The following is a 20225-nucleotide window of genomic DNA, read 5'->3' on the forward strand; positions in this document are numbered from 1 at the left end:
ACTCAACCTGCTACCCCACCCAGTGTGGGTTGTTGTTGAACCATGGGTTATTGTGTTGTCTGAACTAGGGTGACCCTATGAAAAGGAGGACCGGGCTCCTGTATCTGTAACAGTTGTATTGAAAAGGGAATTTCAGCAGGTGTCCTTTGTATATATGGGGAGCCTGGTGAAATTTCCTCTTCATCACAGCAGTTAAAGCTGCAGGTGCCCTGCCCTCTTTTAAATCTGGTCACTCCTAGTATAGCTCCTGCACTTCAACTGTTGTGAAGAAGAGGACATTTCCCCAGGTTCTCCATATATACAAATGGCACCTGCTGAAATTCCCTTTTCTATGCAACTGTTAAAGATACAGGAGCCCAGTCCTCCTTTTCATAGGGTCACCCTAGTCTGAAGACAGCGCATTTTCCATGAGGTTGCTTGTTAGCCATGCAATGTATGGCCTGTTAACCACCCTGAACAACCCAACAACAAGCCATGGGTTCTCAAGGTGGCTTGTTTGAGTAAAATAAACCACACTGCATAGTGAACAGACCACCCTACAGAAAAAGTGATGTGTTCAGACAGCACGATAACCCAACCTGCAGAAAATGCACTGGTGGGTTAGTGTGTTGTGTGAACTCAGCCAAGAGCATTAAGAACTGGCTAGCTGCTTCAGAGGGTCAAACTCTTCCTTTCCATATGTGATCCTGGGAATAAACGCCCAAATTGTAGGACCTATCTCCTCTGTCTCTTTAGATCTGGGTTCGGTGGGCTCATGACATCAGTCCATTGATCTGTCAGCTACACTCAATTGACTGTCTAATGTTTAACTGTAGTCAAATATTTCAAGAATGTCACTTACCTTTTTAATTTTATTATGGTATCGTTTTGTTAGCAAGGGCAGGAGTGAGGAGGCATGCTTGTCCCCTAAACGAAACCTGCTGCAGCCGGGGCCAAACCTAGACTCATAGTGAAGGCAGAGTGTCCCACCGGTTCCCTTTCATAGCTGAATGAAAGCAGAAACAAGAGTGCTGGACTCAGACCAGGGAGACCCAACTCCAAAGCTGTGCTTCGGCCATGAAGCTCCGTGGGCCAGCCTCTTCTCTCTCAGCCTAACCTACCTCGCAGGGTTGTTATGAGGATAAAGTGGACTGTATATTCGTCCCTGCTTGAGCTCCTTGGAGGAAGGCAAGCATAAAAATGTAATTAAATTATGACCTTACAAAAACTTGAATAGTTGCTTTGTTGTCAAACAACGGCATCTAATTGTTTGTTTACAGTGCGCAAGCAATTCTTATCAAACTTGTTCTTGTAACGCAAGTCCCTTTTTAAAAACCAAACACACAACTTCAACCATTCCTTTTGTCATAGCCTAGAGCAGGGAGTAGAACCCAGGCAGGTAACGGAAGCCCTTGAGGCAAGTTGTTATTTGTTATTATATTTACTTATTTACATTTGTGTTCCACCTTTCTTCCAAAGAACTCAAGGCCGTGTACGTAGTTCCTTCCTCTGTTGTATTATTATCCTCACCATCATTATCCATACAATCAACATCCCAGTGAGGTAGATTAGGCAGATAGAGAAGGGGGGTGCATTTCTACACCACCCCGAAAATGCGGGCTGGTTACGGCCAAGTCCCTGTGTGTCCAAATGACGCACAGGGACTTCCAGGAGGAAGGAGCGATGAGAACAGGTTTCTCCAGGGATAAGTACTCCCTGGGAAAATCTGATTCTTCCTGCGGTCTCGGGATTGTCCAGAGACCGCGGGAGGTGTGGCCGCCCGTCCTGGCTTCTTCCCTCCTCCCCGTGAGTAGTGGGGAGGCCAGGAGGAATCGGGGGGGGGGGAGCAGGGTCGGGGCTTTTTAAAAAATCAACAACACACTCATGTTTCGCTGGAGCGCATGTGCGCTCATCTCCTTTAAAAAAAATTAAAATGGGCGGGCGCAACACGCTCCTTCCTCCCAGGATGTCACGCCCACATGTGGACTGAGGGGAGGAGTTTGCAATCAGGATATCACAAGATCCTCCCCCCTCCCTCCCTCTACACCGGGCTGGTGTAGAAATGGCCAGAGAGGAGACTGGTCCAGGGTAAGGAAGCTTCATGCCTGAGTGGAAATTCCAACCCGGATCTCCCCAGTCCTAGCCGGACCTGCTCTCCGCTGCACTACACCGGAGGGACCCCATCGTACAGTGCTTGCCCTGTGGCCTACCAGGGAAGCACTGACTCGGATGCTGGTGTTTCACCTGGTGCCTCCCTTCTTTTCCGCAGATCAACCACAGAGATCCGGAAGGAGAAATCGCGGGATGCGGCACGATGCCGCCGCAGCAAAGAGACGGAGGTCTTCTACCAGCTGGCGCACACCCTACCCTTTGCCCGGGGCGTCAGTGCCCACTTGGACAAAGCCTCCATCATGCGCCTGACTATCAGCTACCTGAGGATGCACAAGCTGCTGAACTCTGGTGAGGACCACCGTCTTCTCTTGCTGGGTCCCCTTCCCTTCCTTTCTCGGGCAGGGATGGGAGGTCGTGGGAGGCTGTAACTGTTTCCCCAAAGACCCAATCTTGTGCCGTCATTACTCCTGAGCCCTGGGCATTTCAAGGGGGCTACAGATCATCTCAGGCTGTCTTCCCCTTACAGCTAAGCTACGGCCTCAGTTGCTAGCCTAGCTATAATTTTATTTAGTTAGAGTATTTTTAATCCTGCTCTTCAGCCAAAAAAAGGCTCACAATCAGTCAGTAAACAAACAATCCCTAAACTGCAGGGCTGCCATAGAAAACAGACATGGCACACAAGGAAAAACGGTGTGGGGGGAAGAGGAAAAATATATGACCTCAGACGCACTGGATGGGAAAGGGGTAGAAGGAAAAAGAAAAGAGTTTGGATGGAGCTTAGCAGCCCTGGATGCTGACCCTTAAAACTTTCAGTTAAACCCGCCCCCCCACCCCTATGCAATTGCTAGAACCTTTTCCTTTCCACCCCCCCACCCCCCCGGTAGACCTGGGCGTCTCAGCAAATGACTGCTACATGGTGAGGAGCACATGCGCACTGATGCCAACAGAAGGACCGCTTTGGATTAACTTTGTCAACCTGAGAGTCTCCGCCTCCATTTAAAACTGAAAAAGCAAGTTTCTAGACCTTTGTGGCTACAGTGCCAAAGCTTGAAAATGTAATGGACAGTTCTAATCGCAGGACCCGGGTGTTGCTGATGCAGCATCTGGGTTATTTCTAGTACCAGTTTTTTGTTTTTTGTTTTTGAATTGGGCAATAGGGTGGGAGGTCTAGTATTTCTCCCTTGTGTCATCCGGGGGTCCTCCAGTAACGTTTCCAGCCAGTGAAACCGGAAACCAAAGGATCCACATTCTCAAGATACACGAAGCACCTGAATCTCTGGGCCATGGGGAAATTGGGCCGGGACGCTTGTTCTCCGCTGTCCGTAACAGGTTGCTCAATGCCTAAGCCTGCCCCTGCCTCTTTCAAAACTTCCTTGGCATTCAAGCTGTTGGATATATGCACACAAAGGCAAACACCCTGTCCCTGTAAATTTTCTGCCTTAAACCTGTGAAGCTAGAGAAGCCTTGGTTGCTTTTATGCTCTTAGTGCCTTAAATTCCCCTACAACGGAGGCAGGGAAGACTGGTACCTTACCTATAGAGGTAGACCTGCTCATATCCTGCATGTCTGTGGATTGATCGGTGGGATAACTGGAGCTGAGAGTCTTGGCTTTCGTTTAAAGGATTGAGGCCCGCAACTCCATGCAAACCAGTCTTGGGATTCTGGCCTGCGCTGTGACATGCTTGAGCTACCCATTAATCCAGTCTTGCCCTGAAGCAACTCTTTCCTGCTTCTCTGTAAAACAGGAGAATGGAGAGAAGAGGCGGAAGCAGAGGAACAGGTGGATGCCTATTACCTGAAGGCCTTGGACGGCTTCCTCATGGTCCTGACCGAGGAAGGGGACATGATCTACCTCTCCGAAAACGTCAACAAACACCTGGGCCTCAGTCAGGTGAGGCGCTGTTATCCGGCCAGGCACCCGGGTGGGAATCCCGGTAGGAAGCGCCCCGAGGACAGGGGGCAGAGTTTGCGCTCCCCTGCAGTCCCGCAAAACCGGCTGGAAATGTATGGCTTGGGCAGGTCGCGACAAGTAAGCAGTGAAATCTCAACCTGATCCAGAGCGGAGTGTGGAGGGGGAGGGCCCAGCCGAAAGCTCGGAGGGAGCTATGGCTGCAGCTACTCAGGTTGGATTTGCGGGACCAGCAGCACCAGCACGCTGGCCAGAGTACCTGTAGCCTATATCAGGTTGGTGGCAGGACACCTGGTCTGCCTGCAGAAGGCCCCAAGTTTGTTCCACGACATCCCTAGTTTTAAAAGGATCCAATAGCAGGTGAAGTCTGCCATAGACCCTGGAGAGCCATTAAACCAAGGGTGGGGAACCCTGGGCCCGTGGGCCAAATCCAGCCCTCCTGCAGTCCCAGTCTTGCCCTCCGGGGTTCCCCACATGGCCCCGCCCCTGCCCCTTTTCCACCAACCACTGGCTTCCCAGCGTTTGCGTGTTTCCCTCTCTGTTCATTCTGTACGGCTGGAATGCCGCTCCTAAGGCTTTAGTTCCTGGCGGAAAGAGCTTTAAGATAGAAGGTGCTTGTCTTCTGCCTGCCCCCGCCCCCTGGCCAGAATACAGCACCCGGAGAGTTCCCTTGAAACTGAATTTGACTCTTGGGCTGGTTCAGCACCGCTGTGTTAGACCCTTTTGGGCTTGATGGGCAAGGAGTCTGACCTGGGATGAGCTAGCTTGCCTTGCTGGGCATCTGTGGTCTGTGCCAGCTGCACTCCTGATGGCTCTCGATGCTGGGGGACAGCAGGATGCGCGGGGAGACCTCTTCCTGTCGGAATTTTCGGTTGCCAACTCCTCAGGGCAGGGGGGGGTCTGTCTCTTTTCCTCGCCAGTGGCAGGAGAAGGAAGCAGGAAACTGGATGACTCCCAATCTCTCAGCAGACAGGCATTGGTTCTCCCTCAGCCGGTGCTGAGAGAGCTTCCCTGGGGTTCATGTGATTCTTGGTGACAGCAGGAAGTGTCTTTCTTCAGCTCTGAAGGGTTACTCAGTTTGCACCATGGATAGATAACTAACCCACCGCACATGAATGTGTGCCCACTCAAATCCATTCCACAGGTAGGTTCTCAGCAAGTCTAGGCAGAAAGAGGGGTGAATCTCTGATGTGGGGGGTCGTGGCAAACCATTTTTATCAACATTTGGGAATTTCTGCATAGGCAGCCCTGGCCTGTAATAGAAAGACAGCAAAGGAATTGGAAAATTGGCTCCTCAAACTTGCAACGTTGATTTCAGGATGAGAGATCATGCCAAGCTGTTCTTTCCAGGTGGTGACTTCCTTATAATGGAGTCCAGGAGGAAGGGAGCAGCCCACCATGTTCAGACAAAAGGCTAAAGCATAGTTTGACATTCCGAAAATGAGTTTAGCCTCCCCCTCCCCTGGCACAGCTGCAAGGAAAAAAATAAGCTTTTCCCCCCATTTCAGACCAACCACAGTGTCCCATGTCGTCCAAACTCAACAAACTGTGCTCAGTCTTAACCATGGTTTGTTTGAAACAAGCCATGGTTAAGACTGAGTTTGTTATGAAGTTGACTTGTTTCCACGAACCATAGTTAATGTAAACCACAGTTTAGGGTTTCGACGACCTAGTAAACCGTTGCTAATCTAAAATGGGAGCAACAAGCTTCTGATCTCACAGCTGTGCCAGAGAAAGAAAGGGGACTGGGGAAGTGCACGGCCTGAGGTTTGCTGCTGCTCATTTTTGCAATGCTAAACTATGGACTTAATGTGGCCACGTCCTCTCACTCCAAGCAATATCAGTGTCTAGGGCCAGAAACAGTGACCTTTAAAATGGGGTGTTCACAGCACAATTGGTTCACCTCCCATATGTACCTGCCCGGACCCTAAGGTCATCCTCAGGGGTCCTTCTCCGCGAGCTCCTGCCAAAGGAAGTGAGGCAGGTGGCTACCAGGAGCAGGGCCTTCTCTGCTGTGGCACCCCGGCTGTGGAATGAGCTCCCTAAGGAGGTTCGCTTGGCACCTACATTATATGCTTTTAGACGCCAGGTGAAGACCTTTTTATTCTCCCAGCCTTTTAACAGTCTATAAATAAATTTTAACTTGGGTGTTTTAAATTTGTAATTTTGCATTGCTGCTGTTTTGATCTGGTTGAGCTTTTATATTGTATTTTACATTATGGTTTTATACTGTTGTTTTATACTTTGAATGGTTTTAATTTTTGTGAACCGCCCAGAGAGCTCCGGCTATTGGGCGGTATAGAAATGCAATAAAATAAATAAATAAATAAATAAGTGGGGGAATCCCCCCCCCCATTTTTGTGGGGGGAATGGAGCTCTCAGGAAAACAACATTAAGAGAGCCGGACCGAATGTTCCAATTTGCACTTCCAACATTTGTGGAATTTGCTTCTCCGCCAAAACCTGATGGAAATGGAATGATCTTCTGTTTGCTCCAACTGTGTCACTCTTAAGTATTTTGCAAACCTCTCTGCTTTTGCTTCAACTTTCCTCCTTTTGTAACGGAAAAGCAATCACGTCGTTGCTGAAAATAAGCGAGTTTGTTTACTGCCAAACCGGTCTCGGCAACTGGAAGTTTCATTTTTTACCGCTGCCTAACTGTACCAATTGTAGCACAGCCAGTGATTTTAGGAACTTCTGCTAACCCACCAGCTCTTAAACCAGCCTTCCTCAACCTGGGGCGCTCCAGATGTGTTGGACTGCACCTCCCAGAAAGCCCCAGCCAGCAGAGCTGGCTGGGGCATTCTGGGAGTTGTAGTCCAACACATCTGGAGCGCCCCAGGTTGAGGAAGGCTGTCTTAAACGCTCGCAAAAGCTGGGACTGAAGACGAAAGGGAGACGTCTCAAACGAGCAGGTCAAATGCGTTCAAGGAAATGTGCTCTTCCCAATATGTGATCTGGCTTCAAAGTTCTTAATGACCTACGTGGGAGGATGAAAGGGAACATAGGGAGGGGGTGGGATTTCTGATTGGCTGGCTCTGGGGAGCCCTGCCCAATCGGTGAGCTCTTGGCGACTCGCTGTCGCTGGCACGTGTTCTAGCATATGGCGCTGTGCTTATCCGCTGCGGCTTAGCGGAGACAGTGCGCTGCCTCCAGCCTCCCCCCCCCCCCCCCCGCCGACTGCTTTCTGACGTCCCTGATTATCTTTCCCCCTTTCTTCCACTAGCTGGAGCTCATTGGACACAGCGTCTTTGACTTCATTCATCCCTGCGATCAAGAAGAGCTTCAAGATGTACTGAGCCCCAGGCAGGGTGAGTCTCTACTCACCATCCTGTCCTTGGGGAAAACGCGTCTGCAATCTCCCCTCCCTGATGCACACATCGATTTATTCATTCACAGTATTTTAACCCCGCTCTTTGGACTCAAAGGGTTCCCAGAGCGTATTAATGAGACAGTCCCTGCCTTCAGGTCTACAGGCACGAAAAGACACGGCACGAAAAGAAAAGCGACTGGGAGGGAGGAGGAAAAAAGCAAAACTCAGGCACCATTTCTTAGTTTGAAGTTCTTACACGCGTTCTTTCTGGTGGGAAAGGGGCAAAGCAAGGCTCCCTGCAGTAGTTCCTTCTCTGGCTGAACGTATAAGGCCAGGTCGGTCTCCTCCGTGCCATGCTGTTTATCCTGGGAGTCAGAGGGGTGCAGCCTCCAAGTGGCCCTTGGATCTGGCTGATGAAGGAGGCCAGAGTCTGCAGTCCCAGGGAGGTGTCAGTGTGTTCCTCTTTGCAGCTGTTCCCTCTGTGGCTGATAGGTGGGGCCAAGTTGGTCACCCCCTTGCCGTGATGCGCTTTCTGGATCTCTGGCCAATGACTCCTTCATCCCAGTATCATTGTGTGCCTGTGTACACCAGTGGCTGGGGAACATAAGCGCCCTGCTGGATCAGACCAAGGGTCCATCTAGTCCAGCACTCTGTTCACACAGTGGCCAACCCCACCCATGTTCCCCAGCAACTGGTGCACGCAGGCTTACTGCCTCGGATACTGGAGGTAGCACACAACCATCAGGGCTATTAGCCATGGATAGCCTTCTCCTCCAGGTATGGGTGGGAGGGTGCTGTTGCACTCATGTCCTGCTTGTGGGCTCCCCGTGGGCAGCTGGTCGGCCCCTGTGGGAACAGAGTGCTGGGCTAGAGGGACCCTTGGTCTGATCCAGCATCAGGACTCTTCTTACGTCCGATGTAAATAGTGAACTCATCCTCTTGAGTGTGGATCTTGTGTAGCCAGAATGGCACCATCCACGTACAAGAGAGAGGGAGGGATTGGCAGGTTTTGGGAACTCCAAGGTTCTTAAAAATAGGGGGGGATTAATGTGGGGGAAAGGAATGAAAGGGGACAGGAAGGAAAGGAACCTCTCGTGCAAGCACTGAGTCATTACTGACTCTTGGAGGGACGCCAGCTTTCGCTGACGTTTTCTTGGCAGGCCTTATAGCGGGGTGGTTTGCCGTTGCCTTCCCTGGACGTTATTACCTTTCCCCCAGCTAACTGGGTACTCATTTTACCGACCCTGGGAGGATGGAAGGCTGAGTCAACCCAAGCTGGCTGCCTGAAACCCGCTTCCGCTGGGATCGAACTCAGGCCGTGGGGAGAGTTTCAGCTGCAGAAACTGCTGCTTTACCGCTCTGCGCCACACGAGGCTAGGAAATCAGCCCAGTGAGGGCTGTGCAAGCTCAGTGCCTAGGACACTGAGTGACCTTTGCAGAAGCAAGAAGGGTGAAAAATCCGGTCCAGGAAGGGGGAATGGAATGGAGTATCCTCAAAGAAGGCCTGGCTGGCTGGAATTAATCTTTCTCAGCCTCAGACCTCTGTCTGCAAAACAGGAATACGAATCCTCCCTTGCAGGGTGGTTGTAGGGATTACCGCCCAGAGAGCTTTGGTTATGAGGCAGTATATACATGTAATAAATAAGTACATAAGACAAAAACGCAGGGGAATTGCTTTGAATGCCTCAAAGTCACCATCTTGTAATAAACTCTCAGCGTCTCAAACTAGATTTCCCGTTCTCCATTTCATGCCAGAAGAGAAGCAGCCCCTTCCCCGCTCTCTGTGCCCGCCCCCCGCCCCCCACCACACACCAAACTCCTCCCCTCTTCCGGCCCCATCCTTTGGGCGCAGGTGCCCCACATCTTGATGGACGTGTGATCCCGGATCCTTCCCAGGTTTCTCAAAGAAGAAAGAAGTGAAGACGGAACGCAACTTCTCTCTGCGCATGAAGAGCACGCTCACCACCAGGGGGCGCACCGTCAACCTCAAGTCGGCTACCTGGAAAGTGAGTGTCTAAAGCGGTGCGCATGGAGCTGGGGGGGTGGGGTGCGGGGGGGGGGGAACAGATTGGGGGAGATATTAAGGGTGCACTCCTATGCATGCTCCAAAAGGAAAAAAAAGTCCTGCAACCCCCAGCACTCCCCAGCCAGCACGGGTTGCTTGCTAGGAACATAGGAAGCCACTTGGTCCATCCAGCCCAGTATTGTTGACACTGGCTGGCAGCAGCTCCCTGCTCCATTATGGATGGCAAAAAGGAGGAAAACGTGTAGGTGAATGAGGCTCCCAGTCCCCAAGCCAACATCTCACTCAGTCCTCAGCTCCCAAAAAGTTGGTCCCACTGGTTTAGGGCACAGTGAGTCCAATCCTTGGTCTGTCTAGCCCAGTATTGTCAACACTGACTGGCAGCTGCTCTCTCCCGGGTTTCAGGCAGGGTTTATCCTGGTTTACTTGGAGATGCCGGGGTTCGAAACTGGGTCCCTCCGTATGCGAAGCAAGGGCTCTGCCACTGAGCCACGGCCCCTCCACCCTTCTGTCTGAAGGGGGCGTGTCTGGATGAGTGAGCGAGGCAAAAGTAGGGTGACCATATGAAAAGGAGGACAGGGCTCCTGGATCTTTAACAGCTGTTTTGAAAAGGAAATTCCAGCAGGTGTCATTTGTATATATGGAGAACCTGGGGAAATTTCCTCTTCATCACAACAGTTAAAGCTGCAGGTGCCCTGCCCTCTTTTAAATCTGGTCACTCTAGTATAGCTCCTGCAGCTTTAACTGTTGTGATGAAGAGGGAATTCCACCAGGTTCTCCCTATATACAAATGGAAAAGGAAGGAAAGGAACCTCTTGTGCAAGCACTGAGTCATTACTGACTCTTGGAGGGACGCCAGTCGCTGACGTTTTCTTGGCAGGCCTTATAGTGGGGTGGTTTGCCGTTGCCTTCCCTGGCCGTGATTCCCTTTCCCCCAGCTAACTGGGTACTCATTTTACCAACACCTGCTGAAATTCCCTTTTCTATGCAACTGTTGAAGATACAAGAGCCCTGTCCTCCTTTCCATAGGGTCACCCTAGGCAAAAGCCCTCCGGGCCTAGCAGCGGCCTTGATGCGCTGCTTGTTCTTCCCCGTGCTCCTGTCCCTGCAGGTGCTGCATTGCGCCGGGCACATGCGGTCCTACGTGCCTGCCAAGCCGGCTGAGGGGAAGGAGGCAGAGAATGGCTTCGTGGAGCCCCCGCTACGGTGCCTGGTGCTGATCTGTGAGGCCATCCCGCACCCGGCCAACATTGAGACACCCCTGGACAGCGGCACCTTCCTCAGCCGCCACACCATGGACATGAAGTTTACCTACTGTGATGACAGGTGAGCAGAAGGCAGTGCATGCTGGGAAATGTTGGGCTTTACAGTCGTCAACAGCAGAGGGAGGGGCCAAACCCACCCCTCTAGGGGCGGGTTTGGCCCCTCCCACTGGCGGTCCGCCCTGCACCATCCTTAAAGGCTTTTGAGAAGGCCTTAAAAATGTCTTATTTTACTATGGCCTTCTCAAAAATGGATACTGTTTTGCTGCTACTCCCCCTTCTTGTTTTTATTTGTTAGTTTTTACTGTTAACTTTTTATTGTCTTTAACTGATATTTTACTGCCTGTGATTTTATTGCTTTTAACGTTTATACCGTTCTGTGTATGGTTGCAAGCCGCCTTGGGAGGGATTCTGCCCTGAAAGGCGCCCAAGAAATGTATTTATTTATTTACTTATTTATTACATTTTTATACCGCCCAATAGCCGGAGCTCTCTGGGCGGTTCACAAAAATTAAAACCATAATAAAACAACCAACAGTCTAAAAACACAAATACAAAAAATACAGTATAAAAAACACAACCAGGATAAAAACCACGCAGCAGAAATTGATATGAGATTAAAATACAGAGTTAGAACTGTAAAATTTAAATTTAAGTTAAAATTAAGTGTTAAAATACTGAGAGAATAAAAAGGTCTTCAGCTGGCGACGGAAGGAGTACAGTGTCAGCGCCAGGCGGACTTCTCTGGGGAGCTCATTCCACAGCCGGGGTGCCACAGCGGAGAAGGCCCTCCTCCTAGTAGCCGCCTTTGCAAGGGGCTCACGGAGAAGGGCTGTTTAAATAAAAACAAATCAATAAATTTGCCATCACTGCTGTTGCTGCCACGCAGACATCTGTGACTGCAGCCAAGGAAGAGGCCAAATCTAGTCTGCCAAAGTTCCCGTCGAGAGTGGACTTCCAGCGGATGAATTTTAATCTTTGCCATGATCTTGCCCTGAACGGTTGTGACTGTTTTGTGAAGTGGTGATTTGGGGGCGCCTTCTTGTACACGCTGGTGGAATGGGTGGGTATCCGGCACTGTCCATGAATGGTGACCACAGCGCTTGCCCCTTGGTTGAGTTTGGTGGGGTGGGGGTTTGGCGGCACTGTCGTGTGCGTGTGTGTCTCCCACCTTCCTTCGCTTCATCGATTTTTGAGATCCTCGGATACCCCAGTTAAGAAGGGACGGTGGACAAGCAGGAGGCCTTGGCGTTGTCAAGCACTTCCTGCCAGCAAGGGAACTGTCTTTGGGGTGCCTGAGCCCAAAAGATAGGGGTGTGGCAGTTTCTCTAAATGTGTAGGCAAGCTGGAATCATGGCCTCAGCCGTGGGAAGTCTGCATCGCTGCCTCATTCTGGGTGTCCCTCACTCCCTGTCTCCCTGGGCAGGATTGCGGAGGTGGCTGGCTACACCCCTGAAGACTTGCTTGGCTGTTCCATCTACGAGTACATCCACGCCCTGGACTCCGATTCCGTCAGCAAGAGCATCAACACCTGTAAGTCATGCCTGCCCCAAGCCTTGCCTGTTCTTTCCTCCCCCATATTTTCGAGAGTGAGATCCCGATCTCGAAATAAACATTCCCTGCAGGAAAAAAAGAGAGCACTTTCTCTGATTGCTCTATAGCAGCCTTGGCAGAGTGCAGAATGTACTTTTATCTGTACACCACCCTGAGATCTCATTGATATAGGTTTTGTTTATTCGTTCAGTCGCTTCCAACTCTTTGTGACTTCATGGACCAGCCCACGCCAGAGCTTTCTGTCGGCTGTCGCCACCCCTAGCTCCCCCAATGTCAAGTCTGTCCCCTCCAGAATATCATCCCTCCATCTTGCCCTTGGTCGGCCCCTCTTCCTTTTGCCTTCCACTTTCCCTGGCATCAGCCTCTTCTCCAGGGTATCCTGTCTTCTCATTGTGTGGCCAAAGTACTTCAGTTTTGCCTTTAATACCATTCCCTCAAGTGAGCAGTCTGGCTTTATTTCCTGGAGTATGGACTGGTTTGATCTTCTTGCGGTCCAAGGCACTCTCAGAATTTTCCTCCAACACCACAGTTCAAAAGCATCTATCTTCCTTCGCTCAGCTTTCCTTATGGTCCAGCTCTCGCAGCCAGAGGTTACTACGGGGAATACCATTGCTTTAACTATGCGGACCTTTGTTGTCAGTGTGGTGTCTCTGCTCTTAACTATTTTATCAAGATTTGTCATTGCTCTCCTCCCAAGAAGTAAACGTCTTCTGAGATCTCATTGATATAGGGCGGGGATATAAATGTTTAAGTAAGTAAGTAAATAAATAAATAAATAAAATTAAATGTAGTATCGAGAACTGAAATCAACACTGGCTGACTTGGCTTTCATTTCTTTTCAACTAAGTTTCTAGACCTTAAGATGGCTAAGAGAAGCTTGCAGATATGTGGGAGGAATCTGGTGAAATGTCAGACACCAAACAGCTTATTCCTTGTTCTCTCGCTATGGCCAGTGAAAGCAGATTCAACGATGCAATATTAATAGTTAGATGTTAATTTACCTTGCATAATGCATGCAGGTCAGGGGGTTTAGCTTCATGCAGAATTCGGATATATAAGCAGGCACGCGAGAGTATATATAACCCGGAACGTAGGGTAGGTGAAAGGGCTCATTTAGGCTGTGGTTTCTGGCATTCCTGAATCTCACAGTTAGAAACAGTTTGAAGAAGTCCTACGTTTATTCTTGTGGTAAATCAGCGACCATAAGGTTAAATAAATTATGCGCTGAAGCTACAGGAAGGAAGGAACCGTGGTGCGTGGCCTTCTATGAATTAGGCATTCTAGTGCAGATTAGCTGACCTCTTTAAAATGTTGCCATTCTCAGTTTTTCTGCATGTGCTTTAAAAAATAAGCTCCTAGTCCTTACTGTTTTAGAGACACAAATGGGAAGTGGAGGCTTAGGAAACAAGCATGTTGGTTTATTCCTTCGACAGACAGCTCCTGGTTCCCCTGATTTCCCCACGTCACTGTGCATTTCCACCGGTTAATTTCCCCGTGGGTTCTTGCCTTCCTTTCTTTCCGTTGGTGTTAGCTCTGGAGGTGAATTGTAAGGTGACTGAGCTAGCATGAAAGGAGGCTGGCTGTTCAGGTGAATGTCTTAACACGCCACAGGGAAGTGGCGAAACCCCCCACAGAATTCCTTTGAAAGATGACAGAGTGAGGAAATGGGGCAGCTCACACTATCAGTCCCAAAATATCTAATTAGTGGCTTAACCACTTCAGCAATTCAACTGAACTCATCTTTAGAAGAATTAAAGCAGAGCTTTTTGTAAGAACCCAGCTCTTGTGTGAGTTAAGCTAACTTTTGCGACAGAGTAGGGCTGTTGGTGAGTCAACAAATATAGTTAAAAGAGCATAACAGGAAAAGAATGTGGCCTTATTGCTTAATTTTTATCATAACACAAGTTTGTGGTTTTTGATTTTAACACCCCTCAAGGTTTGAAAGGAAACAGAACGACACACCTCTGCTTAGACACATCGATTTGGTGTCTGTTTTAACAGCCTTGCCTTCCCCCAAAGAATCCTGGGAATTATAGCCTGGCGAGGTGCTGATAAGTCTCTTACCCGGTTCACATGATCAAAACGAACCACCACATTTTAATATGCCGGGAACCATTTCCCTAATTACCCACTCGGGTGTAAATTGTCATGTCATCTGAACCCGGGCGCCAAAGCTTCTTTGAAGGGAAAACAACCCACAAATAACCCATGGCTTATTGTAGGGTTATTTAAACCCACAGCAGCTTGTTTGATCATGTGAACCAGCGTTACACTTAGCACCTCCTTTCACAGACTACAATTCCCACTTTTCCCCAGGAAGAGGGGGGCAAATGTCATACCAATTTACATAGTCCGGATATGTCCATACAGGACCCTCTTTCTCCAACCTGGTGCCTGCCAGATGTGTTGGACTGCAACACCCATCATTCCAAGGCAGCATGGTGTGCATATGTGTGTGCTGGGGGTGATGGGTACTGTAGTCCGAATGGCACCAGGTTGGGAAAGGCTGGTCTTAGAGGGCGGCAGGCATGATAGAGGCTGGGAACTTCTGTGTCATATAGGGAGGAGACTAAATTTACCCCTGGTGGGAGGGGGGACGACTTCCCAGTTCTGGCAAGCAATTTCTTAACAGAGAGAAAGAGTAAGAGAATCCTGTTCCGGCTCACTGTCTCCTCCCCTGTCTTCCAGCTCATCCGTTTGTCTGTCTGTTCTAGACTGTCTGTGTTTCACTTCCTATTGGTAGTGCTGAGCAAAGGGCAGGCCATGACCGGGCAGTACCGTTTCCTGGCTAGGAACGGCGGCTACCTGTGGACCCAGACCCAAGCCACAGTCATCTCCAGCAGCAAAAATTCCCAGCCCGAGAGCATCGTCTGCGTTCACTTCATTTTGAGGTCAGATTCCGGGACGGGGCGGTGGGGTTTGGTCGGTCTGTCCGCACAGGGGAAAGGACAAGCAAGCCTGGACCGGAGGTTGTAGGAACAATGAATGTGAAGAGTTTAACTGGATTTTGGTTGGAGATGCGGATGAATGGGACGGAACGAGCAGATCTCCTTGAACTACCTTGTCAAAACCTCTTGAAAACCCAACCCGACATACGTTTTCCAAATTGAGAAGATTGAGGGGAGACATGATAGCACTCTTCAAGGACTTGAAAGGTTGTCACACAGAGGAGGGCCAGGATCTCTTCTCGATCCTCCCAGAGTGCAAGACATGGAATAACGGGCTCAAGTTAAAGGAAGCCAGATTCCAGCTGGACACCAGGAAAAACTTCCTGACTGTTAGAGCAGTACGACAATGGAATCAGTGACCTAGGGAGGTGATGGGCTCTCCCACACTAGAGGCCTTCAAGAGGCAGCTGGACAACCACCTGTCAGGGATGCTTTAGGGTGGATTCCTGCCTTGAGCAGGGGGTTGGACTCGATGGCCTTGTAGGCCCCTTCCAACTCTGCTATTCTATGATTCTGTGCTAGATATTTTTCAATAAGACCCATATTGTGGATTGTCCAGGAGGCAGGGCAACCTGCCCCAACTGGTGCCCTCCAAAGGTGTTGGACTACAGTCCCCATCACCCCCAGCTCAGAGGGAACCGGGAATTCTCAGGGGGCTGCCGATGACATCAGCCTCCCTGCCGGCCCTGTGGCCCTGCGAGCCTTGGGTCCACCGCACCGGTGGTAGTCTGGTTCTTGGACACTTTGGGGATGGTTGGGAATTCTTTAAAAGCAGCAAGTCGGACACGGCTTTCCCCTGAGCTGAGTGGGCTAAGTGGATCGTCTCGTAACACTCCCTGCTGCAACACGGTCTTGGCCTCGGCTGGTTGCAGGGAGGGGGCGTGTTGCCGGCCCAGCGGTGCTTGGCTAACATCCGCTTTGCCTTGACGCCTTTTTGCAGCCAAGTGGAGGAGATGGGGTTGGTGCTGTCCTTGGAGCAGACGGACCGGCAAGGGGAACATCGCCGGCTGCCCCCACCCTCCCTCGAAGGACTGGACTCCGATGGGGCTCTGGATGAGTTGGACCCCAACGGGGGAGACACGATCATCAACCTCAGCTTCGGTAAGGAAGGATGGCGGTTGAGCAATTGGGCGAGGAGGGTGGGCAGTTTGAGGGGAGGAAATACGCAAGGCCCACCCGCCTCTCAGAACTACCTGAGAGATATCTGAGAGAGCGCCTTCTCCCCTACCAAACTGCCCAGTCACTGTGGTCATCCGAGGGCTTGCTCCTGGTGGTTCCACATAGACCCGTCCTCCGATTGGAGTCCACCAGGGGCAGAGCCTTCAGCGTGGTGGCCCCCCTCCTGTGGAATTCCCTGCCTCTGGAGGTCAGGCAGGTGCCAACTTTGTACTCCTTTCGGCGCCTCCTGAAAACATCTTTATTCCAGGAAGCCTTTCCTTAATAGCCAGCCTTGCGTCATTGTTTTTACATCTTTTAAAATTTGTTTTAACTGTTTTATTCTGTTTTTATTTTCATTTTCTCTTGTATACCGCACTGAAATATAATAAATGTAATAAATTATATCTTGTAAATATAATAAATAAACTACTGCTCTCTCTCCTTCCCCCCCTGCCAGAGCTGCGCGGCCCAAAAATCCTGGCCTTCCTGCGTCCTGCCAACATCAGCGAGGAGGAATTGCAGCTCGACCCCAAACGCTTCTGCAGCCCCGACCTCCAGAAACTGCTGGGACCCATCTTCGACCCCCCTGGGGCCCAGAGCCAAGCAGGAGGGGCTTTGCGGGCGAGGCCCATGGCCACACCTCCCAAGCCGGCTCCGGTTGCCAAGAAGGCTTCTGGAAGAAGCAGCCCGGTAAGGAAATGGCAGGATGGGGTGTGGGGGTGGGGGTGGTCTGTTGACGGGAACGGCAGGTTGGGTTTCGTAGAGGCTGGGCAAGTTGATGGCCCATGTCGGGGCTACCTTGGAGGTGGGGGTGGGGTGCTCCGTTGCAGGCGTGTTGTGGAGATTGGGCCACATCTGATGGCCTGAGAGAGAGGAGGGAGCGATGTATGACAGGGTAGTCAGGGAAATCGCAATGGAATCCAGTGCGTTTGGATTTCCATGATTCCGAACTGGGGATTCCGCCGTGGACCGACTTTTCCCGAGTCACACGGACTCTGTGGCCTTGCGGACTGGTGTTTTTTTACTTTCTGAAGTTTTACTTAAAGTTAGCTGTCTGAAAAATATGTAAAAAAACCCACCAAAACACTGCCCAAAAGGCTAAAGTGTGAAACCGCACATTTTGGGAGGGATTCGCGCAAATGTGAATTTTCACAAATGTGGGAAATTGGAAAAAAACGGATTCCATCCATGAGTGGCGGAATGAAAGGCACCTGACAATCTGCAAAATGTAGATGGAACCGATTTTACAAAAACTGCACACCCCTCTACTGCAAGATGAGGAAACGGTTGTGTCTTGTGTTGAATTGATCTGCAAGCCATTCCCTGGGAGCCTTTTCGGCTGAAGAGCGGAGTAAAAGTGCTTGAAATCAATAGGCCTGTATCATTTCATTTCATTTCATTTATTGCATTTTTATACCGCCCAATAGCCGAAGCTCTCTGGGCGATTTACAAAAATTAAAACTACAACAATATTTAACAATGTACAATATTTAACAATATAAAACTACAACAACATCACAATAATATTCAAAAATATACTAAATACATGGGATTATTATTATTATTATTATTATTATTATTATTATTATTATTAGTAGTAGTAGTAGTAGTAGTAGTAGTATCACACCTTTTGCCCAATGCTGGGCCTCAAGGCGGCCTTACAAAGTTTAAAACATACATTGGGGGGAGGGGAACCATAAACATTTAAAATACACAACAAAATTATAAGACATTAATATAAATGGAGGGCCAGATTACTCTCCAAAGGCCTGCTGGAACAAACAAGTTTTAGCCTGCTTCCGAAAGCCCATCAAGGAGGGAGCCAGTCTAGCTTCCCCGGGGAAGAGAGTTCCAAAGCACCGGAGCAGCCACCGAGAAGGCCCTCTCCCGTGTTCCCACCCAGCGCACCTGTGAAGATGGTGGGACTGAAAGAAGGGCTTCTCCAGAAGATCTCAAAGCACGGGCAGGCTCATAAGGGAGAATACGGGCTTTCAAATAACCTGGACCTGAGCCTAGGCTCTGAGGGAGGAGGAGAATACATCTGTGTTCTCACACTGTACATCTCACCTTATGGTCAGTTTTCCTGGAAGGAACGAACTCTCTTTGAGATCTGACCTAGTGCTGTGGGGAGGGGACGGCAAAAATGCTGGATTCTATGGTAGAAGTTGGCACGGGGATGGAACATCCGCACTGATCTTCTTCCGTTTCATCTCATTTCCTCTCTCTCCAGACCGACCTGCCAGAAGAGTTGCTTCTTGACATGGAGAACGTCCAGAAGCTCTTCGCTTCCAACAAGGAGGTGCAGTCAATGGAGACCGCGCTGCAGGTACGAACGGTTGTGGGTCAGAGAAGGGCTTGCGTTGGGCAGGACTCTCAGGGTTGGACCAAGAGCACTTGGCTCCCCCTCCCCATGCGTGTAGGTTCAGTTTGGTACTGGATTCAGCCACCATAGAATGCCAGCTTTCACTTTTCTTTTAAAACAAAACCAATCAAGTTTCTAGTCCTTATGGTTCTGGGACTTTCACAAGTCAGAGGGGGAGCCTAAGTGAGACACTATGCTACAAGCATTTCAATTCCGGTTCAATCAATGCCAACAGTGCGTTGGTTTCTGTACACTGAACTCAGGAACGACATCAGAGGAGGGCGACCAGGATGATCAGGGGTCTGGAAACAAAGCCCTATGAAGAGAGACTGAAAGAACTGGGCAGGTTTAGCCTCGAGAAGAGAAGATTGAGGGGAGACGTGATAGCACTCTTCAAATACTTAAAAGGTTGTCACACAGAGGAGGGCCAGGATCTCTTCTCGATCCTCCCAGAGTACAGGACACGGAATAACGGACTCAAGTTACAGGAAGCCAGATTCCAGCTGGACATCAGGAAAAACTTCCTGACTGTTAGAGCAGTACGACAATGGAATCAGTTGCCTGGAGAGGTTGTGGGCTCTCCCACACTAGAGGCATTCAAGAGGCAGCTGGACAGCCCTCTGTCAGGGATGCTTTAGGGTGGATTCCTGCATTGAGCAGGGGGTTGGACTCGATGGCCTTGTAGGCCCCTTCCAACTCTGCTAGTCTATGATTCTATGATTCTATGATCATTCCTACCTGGGTGGCTTAAAAGTTCTCTAGAACGCTCCCATGTGGCCTTCCAGATGTTTTTTGGATTGCAATTCCCATTAGCCGCTACTATTGGCTAGAGCACATGGGAGTGGCAGTCCAACAACGCCCGGAGAGCCACGTGCTCCTCACCTCCGCTCTAGACCGAGGCCACGTTAGTTGCACTTTGGTCCCAGTTGAAATCAACACATTCGTCACGGTGTAACTTTCCACACTGACGTCACTGGGAATCAGTGTGACTGACTGGTCTGGATCCAACAGGAGAGAGATGTAATTATATAAATGTAATACATAAATAAAATACCCAGAACTGTTGTTTTTAAATGGATAATGTCGTTTTTCTATGGTTGTCTATATGTTCCTGATAGTTTTTTAAAATTTATATACTTTTTTTTTTTAATGTTTACTGTTTTTAACTGTTGTAAACCGCCCAGAGAGCTTCGGCTGTGGGGCGGTATATAAATGTAATAAATAAATAAATGTGGTTGAGGGACCTCGAGGACTGACAGCGGCCCAGTTCAGATGACCAGTTTATTTATTTATTTATTTCACTTATATACCTTTCCCATAGCCGGGGCTCTCTGGGCGGTTTACAGAAATTCTAAAATTAAGATAAAAACGAGTATATAAAATTTTAAAATTCTAAAACACAGAACATACACACATAAAGCATTAAAAACCGTTTTTAAAAAATCAGTCCTCTCCAACCTGGTGCTGTCCAGGTGTGCGGGAGTTACAGCCGAACACATCTGGATGGCGGCAGGCTGACGTAAACGCTTAAGTGGGAAACAGCAAGTGAGCCGGGACCAAGGCTCCTCCTCTCCTTTCCTTCGCATGCAAGAGAAGGAGAGCAAAA

At 49.7% G+C, this 20225-nt stretch overlaps 1 protein-coding gene across 3 annotated transcripts in view; it reads left to right on the forward strand.

Moving 5' to 3' along the window:
• Positions 1 to 20225, forward strand: part of HIF3A (hypoxia inducible factor 3 subunit alpha) — a 44313-nt gene that overhangs the window by 17552 nt on the left and 6536 nt on the right. For 2 of the 3 annotated variants that reach the window (XM_063139986.1, XM_063139985.1), the window contains exons 2-11: positions 2249 to 2439; positions 3837 to 3982; positions 7226 to 7310; positions 9209 to 9318; positions 10447 to 10661; positions 12024 to 12130; positions 14895 to 15042; positions 16040 to 16200; positions 16715 to 16947; positions 18488 to 18583. In XM_063139986.1, the coding sequence (XP_062996056.1) occupies positions 2391 to 2439; positions 3837 to 3982; positions 7226 to 7310; positions 9209 to 9318; positions 10447 to 10661; positions 12024 to 12130; positions 14895 to 15042; positions 16040 to 16200; positions 16715 to 16947; positions 18488 to 18583 (1350 nt within the window). In that variant the 5' untranslated portion in view covers positions 2249 to 2390. Of the gene's footprint in view, positions 1 to 2248; positions 2440 to 3274; positions 3421 to 3836; positions 3983 to 7225; positions 7311 to 9208; positions 9319 to 10446; positions 10662 to 12023; positions 12131 to 14894; positions 15043 to 16039; positions 16201 to 16714; positions 16948 to 18487; positions 18584 to 20225 lie in introns of those variants that run through there. The other variant, XM_063139987.1, reaches the window with a different exon arrangement.

This window comes from Elgaria multicarinata, chromosome 13, assembly GCF_023053635.1.
Source record: "Elgaria multicarinata webbii isolate HBS135686 ecotype San Diego chromosome 13, rElgMul1.1.pri, whole genome shotgun sequence".
Classification (NCBI taxonomy): Eukaryota; Metazoa; Chordata; class Lepidosauria; order Squamata; family Anguidae; genus Elgaria; species Elgaria multicarinata.